This window comes from Leishmania donovani, chromosome 5 (assembly GCF_000227135.1).
Source record: "Leishmania donovani BPK282A1 complete genome, chromosome 5".
Lineage (NCBI taxonomy): Eukaryota > Euglenozoa > Kinetoplastea > Trypanosomatida > Trypanosomatidae > Leishmania > Leishmania donovani.
Window position 1 is genome coordinate 1 of NC_018232.1, and position 12,079 is coordinate 12,079.

Below are 12,079 nucleotides of genomic sequence, written 5' to 3' on the forward strand. Positions count from 1 at the left end.
CCTAACCCTAACCCTAACCCTAAGTACATCCGTGCCCGTACCCTAATCGTGGAACAAGAGCGGCCTGCACGCCCCCCTCCGCAGCAACGCAAAGAACTTCAAATACAGAGATATCCAGCAGCTTTCTAAGCAGCCACAACAGGGAGAGCAGCTAGCGCGCTGGTACAGTAGGTGCTCCTCTCAGTTCTTGACCCTTTCACAGACGAAAGGCGCACAAGGGGACCCAACGGAGCAGGGACACATCGGTACGGCAGAGGATTCTATGCACTGCCCACGCTGGCAGTGTGGTCACGTCGTGGGCACCCAATGCTGGAAAAGAGGTGTGGACCGCCTCAGCGGCACAAAGTATAAGGCATCGTAGAGGCTACAAAAATGCTGTCAAAGGAAGGAAATTCGTAGACAATCATCGTTGTGACACAGAGTGCACAGCTTCACGGCCGCGTACAGCTTACCGGTGTCCAGCAACTCGGTACTTTCGTGACCGCACAAGCACACAACCGTCGCAGCGGGCGCAGTCGGGGAGATACCGAAAACCCTCAGCCCTGTCAGATAGAGGGGCAAGAGGATCTGTGAGGAACGAGGGCAGAAATGTCGCTTCACTCAAAGCAGCGTTGGTTTTTGAGAAGTGTCAACGACGGCGGTAAATTTTGCAAGATGAGAGAGGGAGCTTACGCGCTTGTTCATGAAAGTACGGATGTCATCCACAGCGGTGCACTTTCTCATGTCTGATGCTTGCTAGCAAAAGTGGGCATGTTTGTCAGAGGGCTGTGCTGCTCACAGGTGTTTCCACGGGGTTGAGAATTCACAGTTTCGAGCCTGGCTCATAATAGTGTCCCAAGGAAACATTGTGAAGTTGCGGGCACGCTCGCTGGCTGACTCGTCGATCTTTTTTGCAGCATTTGGGCAAGCAGTCGTCTCCCAGTGCTTCAAAGGAAAGGTCGGCATTTTTGAAAGGCAGGAAGTCACCGAGCGCGGCAACTCTCTCTAGTCGCATGCGCCGACGCCGCTGCAGGTACAGTACACAGTAGCATCAGTTCGATGATGATAAGCTGTGGACAGGAGTGTGCGACGCATCTCGCCGCATCAGGCGTGGTGCATATCGCAGGGCCGCAACGTCACCGATGTGTTATTCTCGGGCAGGGGTTCATCAAGTTTTCGCGTAAGGAATACTGAGAGAGTGGAACGATGCTGGCGACTCAGGGGTGAAAGATGTCGAAAAGGTTAGAGAACCTTGTAGCCGTTGGAGGTTTGAGACCCTGAAACTTCGTGCTTGTAGAGCTATCAAGAATACCAACAGCAGAGCTTCTGCTAGCTGCGTCAAGGTTACTTTATGCAAAGATAGTCTGCAAAACAGCTCCTCATATGTGGGACTCTGAAAAGCTTGTGAAGGCTGTAGAGCTCTGAACAATATTTCACTAGTATTCTGTGGAGTTCTCATGCAGGTATTGAGGAAAGCTCTCTGTCGCTTGAGTGCCATTAAGAGATTCGGAGGTGTGCCCAAACGGGCACCTAAGGCGACAGCAGGATGTCATCTTGAGAGTTCCCAGAGCACAGCACTCCTCCACTCTGGGAGCATCCTGCAGTTCGCGTGCATGGACGTGCAGCTTGCCGCGTCTCTGCAAGCGTCCTATACCCGACAAGGATGCCGCAGTCGTGTTTGACGTGAGGATGAGGACGGGAAGCCTGAGAGCTCAAGAAGCGGATGTAAGTGTTCCACACTGTTTCTGAGAGTGGTCAGTGGCAGAAGGCCGCTCCTGCGAGCTTCGAGCGCAAGCCTTTCAGCGGCATAGAGAGTCTCAATATAATCGGCACGGAGGGGAAAGAGCCATTTTGTGACAGGGGTGCTCAGCAGCGGACTTGCCAGCAATCCTCAAGACGCCAGTCTGCACAGTGTGGATTGAGTGTTAGATTTAGTTTTCGCCCATATCCCTCCGCAGCCATGGAAACGTGCTCCCCTTTCCGGTGTCGGTAGCCAGTTTGCAGAATATGAATGCCTTTTTCCCTCAGTGCATTCTCGACTACTTCTGTCACGCGGTCGCTGTGATGGTGTTCGATGGTTCATTCGGTTTTTGTTCTACAGAAGGGTGTGCAAGATAGGTTCTAATGTATGGGGCTGGCGAGAATTTCCGGCAAACATGATGATGACCACATGAGGTACTAATCGGATGCAGGGGTGGACTGTAGAATAGAGAAAGCAAGGGAACCACTCATCGAGAGTCGCGTCATTTAGTCGGAAATAGTTTGTGAAGTAACCTTCATCTTCAGGCTTCTGGGAGACTAATGGTGCGCGTTCCGCTGAGCACCGAGGCGTTGAAATGCTTAGCGGCGGAGAGCTAGGAAGCAGGAAGTGGCCGGATGCTAACGGATTGCTTTCGACGGGCAAGGCTTAAGTCGAGAAAAAGCGTGACGCGAACGGACAGAAAGGGTGTCACAATGCTGATGCGGCGAAAGAAAGCAGTACAAGAAGGTCCAATTATGCAAGTGGTTGAGTGCATGCACCAGCGGCTGATCAACTCACCGACAGTCAAGTAGGCAGGTCTCATTTGTTTGTGTTTCTCGCGGCAGTGCAGGGTCTGTCGCGTACACTTTGCGGCGTCGAGTTTGAACACACGCTCACGCGCAGAGATCCTGGAAAGGATCCCGGTGGTTTGGAATGATTGAGCACACCTTGCACTTTTGTTGTTCCAGTGATTTTGCACTCGTTTGTAAAGCACCTATGATAATCTGTTCGATTTGTTGTTTTTCACGAGTTTCGTGAAAATTGAGGGTGATGGTGATCCTCCAGCCCTATGGAAATGAAGCCGTTCGCTGAGCAAATGCTGCACGTCGTTGGTTTCCCGCCCGCTCTTGTGGCGACAGGCTGGCCGCGCCTCGCTGCGGGCGAAGAAAAATAGCGATGCGATACCGTAACGGAGACTTCAGCCAGTGTGACGCAGGTGCCCTGGGAATGAATGCACAGCAGGCCCCACCTCCCATACTTTTACGAGCAAATAAAGAATGAGGCGATTGAGCCCTTTCCGAGTCATGGAGGGTACCTCTAGGGAGCGCTTGACGTTGCAAGAGGTACGCAGAAATCCAGTGGCGACACGGAGGTGGTGCTATGCAGTCTTCCCCCCCCCCTTCACAGTAACCATAGGGTGCATCTGCCAAATCAGCTCAGCATTGGGATTGCGGTGAATGAGAATCGGCTGAAATAACTGCCATGATCGTTAGTCGCTGCTTCCAGTATACGGGAGTGCTTTGTCGAGTGCAGCTTATAAAAGTACCATCTTTGAGGCTTGGCTGTTGATCTTTTCGGCTTTTGTGTCCCCCCCCCCTCACTCGTCGTCGGTTAGTCGTCTCAAAATTGCTTGGCATGAGTGCGCGACCTGAGCTGATCCAGAGATGCAATCGTGCCTGCAAAAGCGTATCTGTCGCGATTGTCTCTCTTTGCAGAGTATGGGGCGCAGTTTGGGCGAGGATCGATACCTCCAAATGAGTTTTCGTTGTGTACTCCTGTGCGGGGCTGAGGGGAATTTACCTGAGGGGTGTGGGTAGGAGAGTGTGGGGTTTCTGTGCTGGACTATTTACTGGGAATTCCACTGCGACTCGATTTGGTTTCCGTTTCCTGCGGAACGTTCAAGTCTCCTTGCTAAAACATTGGCAAGCGTTTTGCTTTGTTTGCAGGGGAACGTTCGCGAAAGCTCATACAGTATATTTTTTTTTGTGGTTTGTGCACGTGTTGACTGTTCGCGCGAAGAGCACAATTGCTTCAAGGATATAAATTGTTTTCTTCCTTAGCTTCCACGTATCAAGGACGCCACGCTGAGGAGGTGCGCTGCAGAAGATTCGGAGTGTGTGCCAGGTGTTACCGTTTCGTTTAGGTTGTTTTTTCTGCAACCAATGGCGCCTGTGTTCTCTGAAGCGAATTTGTTGCAATAATCTTGTGGACGAATATACAATTGCTGACAAGAAACCGCAACAACAAAAAAGAAATAACAGTGCGCTTGATCCGTTTTGGGCGCGTTTAATTGAACGACCTGCTCGACCTTCATTGTGAGCATCTTGTGTTGCCATGAACTCGGTGCCGAGTGTATGTGTGTATGCTTGTGTAGCAGAGAGGAACGAAAGCAGCTGAGAATTGCTCTTTTTTCCAGGAAATGCGCTGATGTACACGCACTGGAAGATTGCGAAAAAAAAAAACTGATGCTAGAAAGTATCCTACTGTCGTCCTTACCACTTCACAGCTTTTTGTTCGGGTCTCCACTAACCTGTTCTTCCTTGCCGTACGCTTTTCCTGTGCGGCGATTCTGAATTGTCTTTTAGGTTTTTTTTTCAGGGGTGCAGAATCGGAGTATCGGCTGATTTACGTTTCTTTTTTTTTCTCGGAAATCCTGGTTTACCCTCTAGGCCATGGAGAAAGCAAGCCTGAAGCATTTGGAGTTTCAGCTGCAGCGAGAGAAAGCGTTAACCAAAGATCTGGACGCAAGATGCAAATTACTGTCGGCACAGGTTGCTCAGCTGGAGCAAGATAAAGCCGAGCTTCGGCGCGAAAAGCTGTTTCTGGGCGAGGAGGCAAAAAAGACCTCAAAGCTAGATGATCGTGTTCACATCCTTCAGAAAGAAGTGGAGAATCGCGACGCAGTCATCGCAGCCGAGCGGGCGCTGACGCAGGCTGCGAGGGCGGAGGCAGAAGAAATTCGGCGCAACGCAAATGCTTCTATCGCTCTATGGACCGCGGCTGAAGAGCAGTGGACAGTGGAGCAGACTGCATTAAACGAGGCTGCTGCCCAGTGCCGTTCGCAGATCGATGATTTGAAGAAGGAAGTTCAAGTTCAAGGGGACGCACGCGCCGAACTGGCGAAGCAGCTGCATACAGAAAAGGAGCGCTCGAACAGGCTGACGCAAGCGCGAGAGGCCATGGAGGTAGAGGTCAAGAGTCTGCACTCTCAGGTGGAGAAATTGCAGAATAAGGTTTGTGATCTCGAGCAAACGGTTTTCAAGCTAGATCTTGCCGGGGATAAGCAACGCGAGGTGATTAACCTGAAAGACACAGAGATCAAAACTCTGGAAGCCACTATTGCGCGGCATATAGAAGCAGAAGAGCGACTAGAGCAAACGATCAGCTCCCTTAATGATCGCATCAACGCGGCAAAGATGATGAACCTGGAGGGCAAATGTGAGAACGAAAAGCTGCAGTGTGACCTTGTAGACGCCAAAAAGGAGGTCGAGCGTCTCCATCTTCAGGCGGAGTCGCTGAAGCGTGACTCTAACTTTCTTTCACAGAGCCATTCTAGCGTGCAAAAGGCCCTGGAGGATTTGAAGGAGAAGCATCGGCAGCTCCAGGAGGACATGAGAGACAAAAATGTCGAAATTCGCCGGCATGAACTCACGATCAGTCAGTTGAATATGGAGCTCAAAAAGAGTGAAAATCAGGGGGGCGAATGGTCATTTCAGTACTCGACACTGGAGACTGAGCTCCAGCAGACGAAGGAGGCGTTGAGGAAATCATCGGCGTCTGTCGAGACACTCCTGCGCGAAAACAGTGAGCTTGTGGAGCGGTTGAAGGAGCAGAAGCAGCTCACGGAGACAAAGGAGGAGGAGATGGTTGTGTTGCAGAGCCAATGCGACGAGCGAGCCGAGGCCTTCTCGCGAGATATTAGAGACCTGGAAAAGGAGATCACAGCACGCCAGGCTGTGATTAATGAGTTGTCCGACCAACTCAATTCCGCAAGCGAGAAAAACGCGGTGTATCATTCTAAAATTCTCGAGGAATCAGAAGCAAACGGGAAAATGCGGCAGCATCGTGCTGAAATGCTGCAGCGGCTGGAGTCAAACGAACATCACATTTTTTTTCTGGACTGCGTTGTCGAGAAGGAAAAGATTTTTTCCTCCTTTTTAGCATATTGGATGGAGGCCCCAATGTTGTTGTGTGCGAATCTTGTGGGGCACTGCCAGATGCTGCAAGGGAAGACATGTGTGCTACTTGAGCATGAAGAAGAGCTTTCTCGCGAGAGCTGCTTAAAGACGTCGCAGCTGAAGGAGCTGCAGTGTCAGAATGAAGATCAGAGGGAGCAAATCGCATTTTTGCAACGGGAGAGAAACGCGCAAGCTGAACGTCTTTCGGTACTTTCGCGGGAAAGTCTCGCTTCTGAAAAGGAAGCTAACGAACTTCGAGGCGCCTTGGAGGCTTCACGGAACGAGAATCTTTCCCTCACATCAGCGGTGGCTGCTCTCCATGAGCAAGTTGTTGCAAAGGATGCTGAGCTTGTGCGAAAGAAGGCCGCGCTAACAGACTCTCAATCCCGTGTTTACGCTTTCTCGGATGCCGTGTCTACCTTGGAGGGGGCTATTCTTCGTTACGCTATGGCGCAGATGGAAGAAGTGCAGGACCTTTGGAAGAACCGCCTAGAAGCGGTAGGGCTGCATTTCACTTCGCTTGTGTCGCACTTGGTTGCCGAAAAGGCGTTGCTGCAGTGCTCGAAGGAGCAGGCAGAAGCCTCGTGCCGCGAATTGTCTGCGTTTGCGAAAGAAGCGAAAATTTCGATGAACAAAAGCGACCTTGCTGCTGCGGAGCGACAGGAAGCGCTGACGAGTCGCGCGGCTCTCCTGGAAGGGCAAATTGCCGTGGCACGCCGAGAAAAAGATCAGGCAGCCATGCAACTGGCGTCTTTGCTGCGACGATTTGAGGCGGACAGGAACTCTTTTGAGTCGTTCAAGAGAGAAGCAAAATGCACAATGGAGGAAGAGCGAGAGCGGCGTGAGGCAGTGGAGAAGGAGTGCGTGAAGCTGCGTGGCTGTATTGATGCCGAGGTGAAGCGGAAGTGTGAGTACAAACAGGCTCTAGAGAATCTGAAAAAGCTGCGTAGCGAGAGTGAGGAGCTGCGTCGTGCTGAAAAAGCGCGTGCTGCAGAGGCGATAGGGAAAGCTAACATCGAATGTAACTATTGGGTAAAGTGCTTCGATCATCTCAAGGAGATGATTGAGAAGAGTCATCGCACAGGTGATCGTTTGCCGTCTATCGACACAGATACGATTCACCGCTTGGAGGTTGCGAAAACCAAGATCAGCCCTATGCAGGCGCGCGAGGTGAACAAAGCGCTTTCGAGCCTTCCAAAATTGAAACGCGTACGAGAAGAGGCCTCTGGCGCCCCTACGTAGAGGGATCGTTACCAACGCCCTTTTTTCATCTGTTTCCTGCTTTTCTCATGGGCGCGGGCGACTGGACTGTATACTGCTTTTTTATCTGCCTCATGCTCTGCATTTTTCTTTAGAATTTGATTCTCGATGTTCTACTTTTTACTTAGATGCTATTTTTCCTTTTCTAGATTTGTGCCCACGTCATATGAAGAGAAACAAGGAGAGAATCAAATTTTTATGGCGCGATGCTCGAATGTGACCGCGAGAACAGGGCGAGAGAGGAGGCACAACGGGTTCCTTTCGTGCTTCTCTCTCCGCGGCTGGATGTAGCCACTCTTTTCATGTACCGCCAACGAACCGTCTACGAATGGTTGCTCTAGTTTCACATCTCGTTTCCCCTCTTTTTTTGTTTGCACATGTCCTCGGTTGTTCGTTGATGTCCAGAAGCGTGCCGCCAGCGTTGGCACCGGCGGCGAGCCATGCTGAAGTGTGGCGGAACGCTGTTGAAGGCTCGACTGACAGCTTTCAATCCATGGAAGCGCAGACCTGGAGGGTTGCAGCTTAATGGGCGGCCTCAGATGATCAACCCTAGCTACTTCCGCGGCAGATACAAGCAGCAGAACCCTGACGATCCATGTCGTCTACTAAAGCCAAGTCACGTGCTCCTGAAGCGGTGCCCCGCGTGCAAGCGAACCATGTTCGTGCAGATCAAGGATAAAGACACGTTTCACATGTGTTGTGAGGGTGTACCGATGAAGGTGTACTCGGATATGAAGACTGTCATGAACATCGAACACAAGATACTCACTCTTACTCGCCAGTGGGATGTCGAAAACGAGCGGCCGTGGAGCAACCCTCATCGCCCGCGACCAAAGGGGCGATCAAAGCTGAAGAAGTAGACATCGGAATAAGATGTCTCTTTTGCTGCTAGTGAGAAGGTAATCGTGAGCTTTCTTGATACTCTCTACTCGTTCACCCAGCTACCAACTGACAAAAGAATATAGGTGAACAGACACACACTAAGCCAACACTTGCAGGTATTTACGCTTGCTGCATTTTCTCATGCTTCTCCACAAGCTGGCTGATTTGGCAAGCCGCCCGCGGGTGTCCTTATTACGCAGAGCGCAAATGAGGAGACCCCCCCCCCAATTTCTTCGCTCAGCTGTGAAGTGTGTGGAGACATGAGTGGGACTCAGGCCAGGTGCACCAGGATTTCTTGCTTTGTGTGACACTTCCTAGCGTTGCTTGGGGGCCTCTTTTTCATGATGCTTCCTTCTCCTCACTCACGATTTCAACTTCTCCCTTTCTTCCTCTGAATTTCAATCATGCAGAAGTCTCTGTATCCGCCGTTCTTGTCACTGCACTCATTAGCTCAGGACACACACACACACACACACACACATCCTCATGGGCTGGTTTAGCTGGGTTTGGGACTGGCTGTCCTACTTGGGGCTGTCCAATAAAACAGGTAAACTTCTGTTTCTTGGGCTGGACAACGCCGGCAAAACCACCCTTCTTGGCAAGCTGGCAACGAATCAGGTCCACGTCCACCGCCCTACATTTCACCCTAACTCGGAGGACTTGACTCTGGGGGGCATCAAGCTCAAAACCATTGATATGGGTGGCCATCAGCAGGCGCGTCGGCTGTGGAAGGATTACTTCACGAAGGTCGACGGCGTCGTTTTCATCGTTGACGCAGCGACGCCACAACGTTTTCCAGAAGCAAAGAGCGAGCTTGATATGCTGCTGCAGTCGGAAGAACTCGCCAAAACGCCGTTCCTGATTTTAGGTAACAAGATCGACATGCCGGGCTGCACATGCTCTGAGGGGCAACTTGTCATGGAGATGGGTCTGGATGGTGCACTCACGGGCAAGGCGACCCCAGTAACAGACCCCAATGTGCGTCCCTTGGAGGTGTACATGTGCAGCGTAGTCAAGAACGTCGGCTACGGTGACGGCTTCCGCTGGCTCTCACAGTATCTGAAGAGCTCGTAGAGAGCCCTATGGCATGTGCACTTGCAATGCGCGTACGGGTGACTGCGCTTGCGTAGTTGTTTGGCTTTTTTTTCTGAAGATAAAAACGGAAAGATATATGACGAAAGTAGGACAAGAAAGTTGAGGTCACACAAACCCGTTTTCTATGCCCTTCCCTATTGCGTAGATGTGTTTGTGTGGGCGCGTGTGTGTGTATGTGCTTTGCTATGGGGGGGTCGCGCATGTGCCCGTAAAGTGGCTCATTTTTTTTTTCGTTTTGCTTCTTCGAACGGCATGGGCTTTCAACAACTGCCGCTCTGCTTCCTTTTCCGACTGTGGTTGCTTGCCCCTCTCGTGTTCCTTTGAAGGACCAGGAGCCTTCTACCGGGGTAGCCGAAGGTGAGTGGGAGGGGGTGCAATCCTACAGCGCAGGACCCTGCTGCGCTGAGATGAAAAAGGAGATCATGTGTAACGCGAAGTCACCATCGATATCTCATTTTCCTGCCAAGCGCATCAACAATAGTGTCGAGGCCACACCGGCTCCTGCAACCGTTTGCTTCCCTTAAGGAGCACAAAAGAAAAGCACGATACAAATATCAACTGGCGCCGCCCGCTTTCCTTTGCCTTTTAGCTGTTTCTGCTGCCCTGCGCAGCGAGAGTGCTCGCGCAAAGGTGCGTGCTAGCAGGCGCTTGATGTCTATATCGCAAGCAGAGGTGTTACTGGCTGTTGCTGCAGGGAAAGAACAATGCGAGCGGCAAGGAGGTGATGACAAAGAGTTGGCAGCGCGTGGATGCGGCCGCTGGCTGCACTGGGCTTTTGTTTGTTCCTTTTTGTGTATGCTGATTGAAGAGGGTGGAAAGCGTCCGCGCTCGATAAGTGTGCTCACACAATCACTCTTATGCACAACCCATTTCCTTTCCTTCCTCCCTCTGCGCATGCTGTCTTTTGCTTCTCGTGTATCATGCGCCCCACCTTGGACTGTACACTAACGACTACACCGCAAATGCGCAGCAATGACTCAAGGCGCCTACGCCTTCGTATGCAGAGACTACAGCACATACTTTACCCCCTTTTAAAGAAGGACAACGCTCTCTCTGTTTTTACTTGAACGCTCCTCTCAGCCGGATGGCGACGAAAAAAGGAAAGGGAAAGAAGGCAACGTCTGCCAAGGCAAAGGCTGACGAGCTGCGTCTCATTCAGCTGCGTACCTTGGAGGCGGAAGCGGAGGAGTTTCAGCGGTCCGAAAATGAGCGTCGCCAGCATGATGAGCAAGAGGAGCACATAGCATTTCTGCGCGATGAGCAGCTGCGCATTATGCACCAAAAAGACCGTCGTATTGAGGAGGTCATGCAGGAGCTCACCCGTGTGACGTCGGCGATGCAGAACGACAAGAGCAGTTATGAAAGCCAAATTCATCAACTGAGCACGCTGCGCGATGCGCTTCTGAATGAGGAAAACCTCCTTAAGGTGGAGATGGAGGAGCTGCATGGCATTCTGCAGCAGGAGCGCGGGAGTCACGCAGCGTATGCGCAGCAGCTACGCGAAACATTGGAGACGGAGCGAAGTCTGCATCAGGAAGAAAGGCAGCACCTCCGGTCCCAGGTGTGCGAGGCAACGGCTGGCATGGAGGACAGCAAGCGGCAATTGCAACTTGCCTGCGAGTTGCGGGAATCAGCGGAGCACGAGTTCAAGGTGAAGGTGCGCGACCTGGAGAGGGAACTTGAAAAGGCGCTTACAATGAACAAGGCTCTACAGGATGCCGTGGAGGGGCGTGAGATCGAAGACCGCAAGAACGTGACGCTGCTGCAGCTGTTGAATGTGCAGCTGGAGTCAGACAAGCGGCGGTATGAGGAAGACCTCTGCGAGGAGCGTGAGCGCACGAGCCGTACCCAAGAGGAGGTAATCAACCTTGAGGCGAAACTAAAGGAAACCCAGCGTGAACTGGACACCTTCAAGGAGGAAGCGCGGACAGCGCGGCAGTCGTGTGTGGACGAACTGCACGAGTGCAAGCTGCTCACGGAGCAGTTGAAGTTCGACGAAAAGTATCTGCAGAGTGAGATGGAGTCAATGCGTGCCGAGCACGTCGCCGAAGTGGAGAAGAGAGAGGCGGCCCAGGCGGCGATGCAGGCGGAGCTGCAGCAGTGCCGGGTAGAGCTGGAGGCGTCGCAAAGGAAGAACGACGAGTTGGAGTCGCTGCTGGTGCGCAAAGAGCGGGAGCACTTCGACAAGGTCACGTTTCTTAACGCGCAGGTCGCGAATGGTCGCACCGCTATTGAGCAACTGCAGGGCAAAATGGAGAAGGAACGGGTCAAGCACGGGAACGAGCTGCAGCGGCACAATGATACGATTCAGCAGTCCATGCAGGAGCTGGAGCGAATCAACAGCGCTGAGAGCGCCCAAGCGAGGGAGTGGCATATGTACGAGCAGCAGCTGATAACCGACCTGGATAAGTTCAAGGAGACCATCAGGGATCTGCGCACGCGCATGGTGGCGAAGGACGAGGCGTATGAGCAGCTACGAGAGCTGAAGGAGGGCGAGATCGAGCGGCTGCGGGGCATTCTAGACGCGCACTTCATCCCGCACCGCCAAAATGTGGAGGTGCCCCGCGAAAGCAGCCGAGTAGACGAGCTCTTTTTGGTGTCAGAGCAACTTCGGGCACTGAAGAAGGAGATGGCGCTGAAAGAGACGGCTGCGAAGGAGACGGAAAGGTGGCTGCGTGCACGCATTGCAGAGCAGGTCGAGGTGATTGACTCCCTCCAGCTTGACCTCAAGCGCACCGAGCTCTCCCGAAACGAGGGCATTCGTACACTAAAGGACGAAGTCGAGAGGCTGCGCAAGACACTCGAAGTCCACTGCATACCATGCTCGTAGCCAGCGGCGGCTCTGCCTGCTGTTTGTCTCTGTGTTGTTTGTGCGGCCTCTCCGGTGGCGCTGCATATGCTCGTGTCTTTCTGTATCCCGCCATCGTGGTGTGTGGGTGGGTGG

At 52.4% G+C, this 12,079-nt stretch overlaps 4 protein-coding genes across 4 annotated transcripts; all 4 read left to right on the forward strand.

Annotated features, from left to right (window-relative positions):
* Positions 1 to 4,392: 4,392 nt before the first annotated feature.
* Positions 4,393 to 7,140, forward strand: LDBPK_050010 (hypothetical protein, conserved; the record flags this gene model as incomplete). The annotated part of the gene is made up of 1 exon (XM_003858140.1): positions 4,393 to 7,140. One exon carries the CDS (start codon positions 4,393 to 4,395, stop codon positions 7,138 to 7,140), a length of 2,748 nt encoding a protein of 915 aa, XP_003858188.1.
* A 458-nt stretch (positions 7,141 to 7,598) lies between these two features.
* Positions 7,599 to 8,018, forward strand: LDBPK_050020 (hypothetical protein, conserved; the record flags this gene model as incomplete). Its single annotated transcript, XM_003858141.1, has 1 exon — positions 7,599 to 8,018. The coding sequence occupies one exon, from the start codon at positions 7,599 to 7,601 to the stop codon at positions 8,016 to 8,018; it is 420 nt and encodes a 139-aa protein (XP_003858189.1).
* Positions 8,019 to 8,526: 508 nt separating this feature from the next.
* Positions 8,527 to 9,114, forward strand: LDBPK_050030 (ras-like small GTPases, putative; the record flags this gene model as incomplete). The annotated part of the gene is made up of 1 exon (XM_003858142.1): positions 8,527 to 9,114. The coding sequence occupies one exon, from the start codon at positions 8,527 to 8,529 to the stop codon at positions 9,112 to 9,114; it is 588 nt and encodes a 195-aa protein (XP_003858190.1).
* A 1,105-nt stretch (positions 9,115 to 10,219) lies between these two features.
* On the forward strand, positions 10,220 to 11,965 carry LDBPK_050040 (paraflagellar rod component par4, putative; the record flags this gene model as incomplete). The annotated part of the gene is made up of 1 exon (XM_003858143.1): positions 10,220 to 11,965. The coding sequence occupies one exon, from the start codon at positions 10,220 to 10,222 to the stop codon at positions 11,963 to 11,965; it is 1,746 nt and encodes a 581-aa protein (XP_003858191.1).
* Between the last annotated feature and the right edge of the window lie 114 nt (positions 11,966 to 12,079).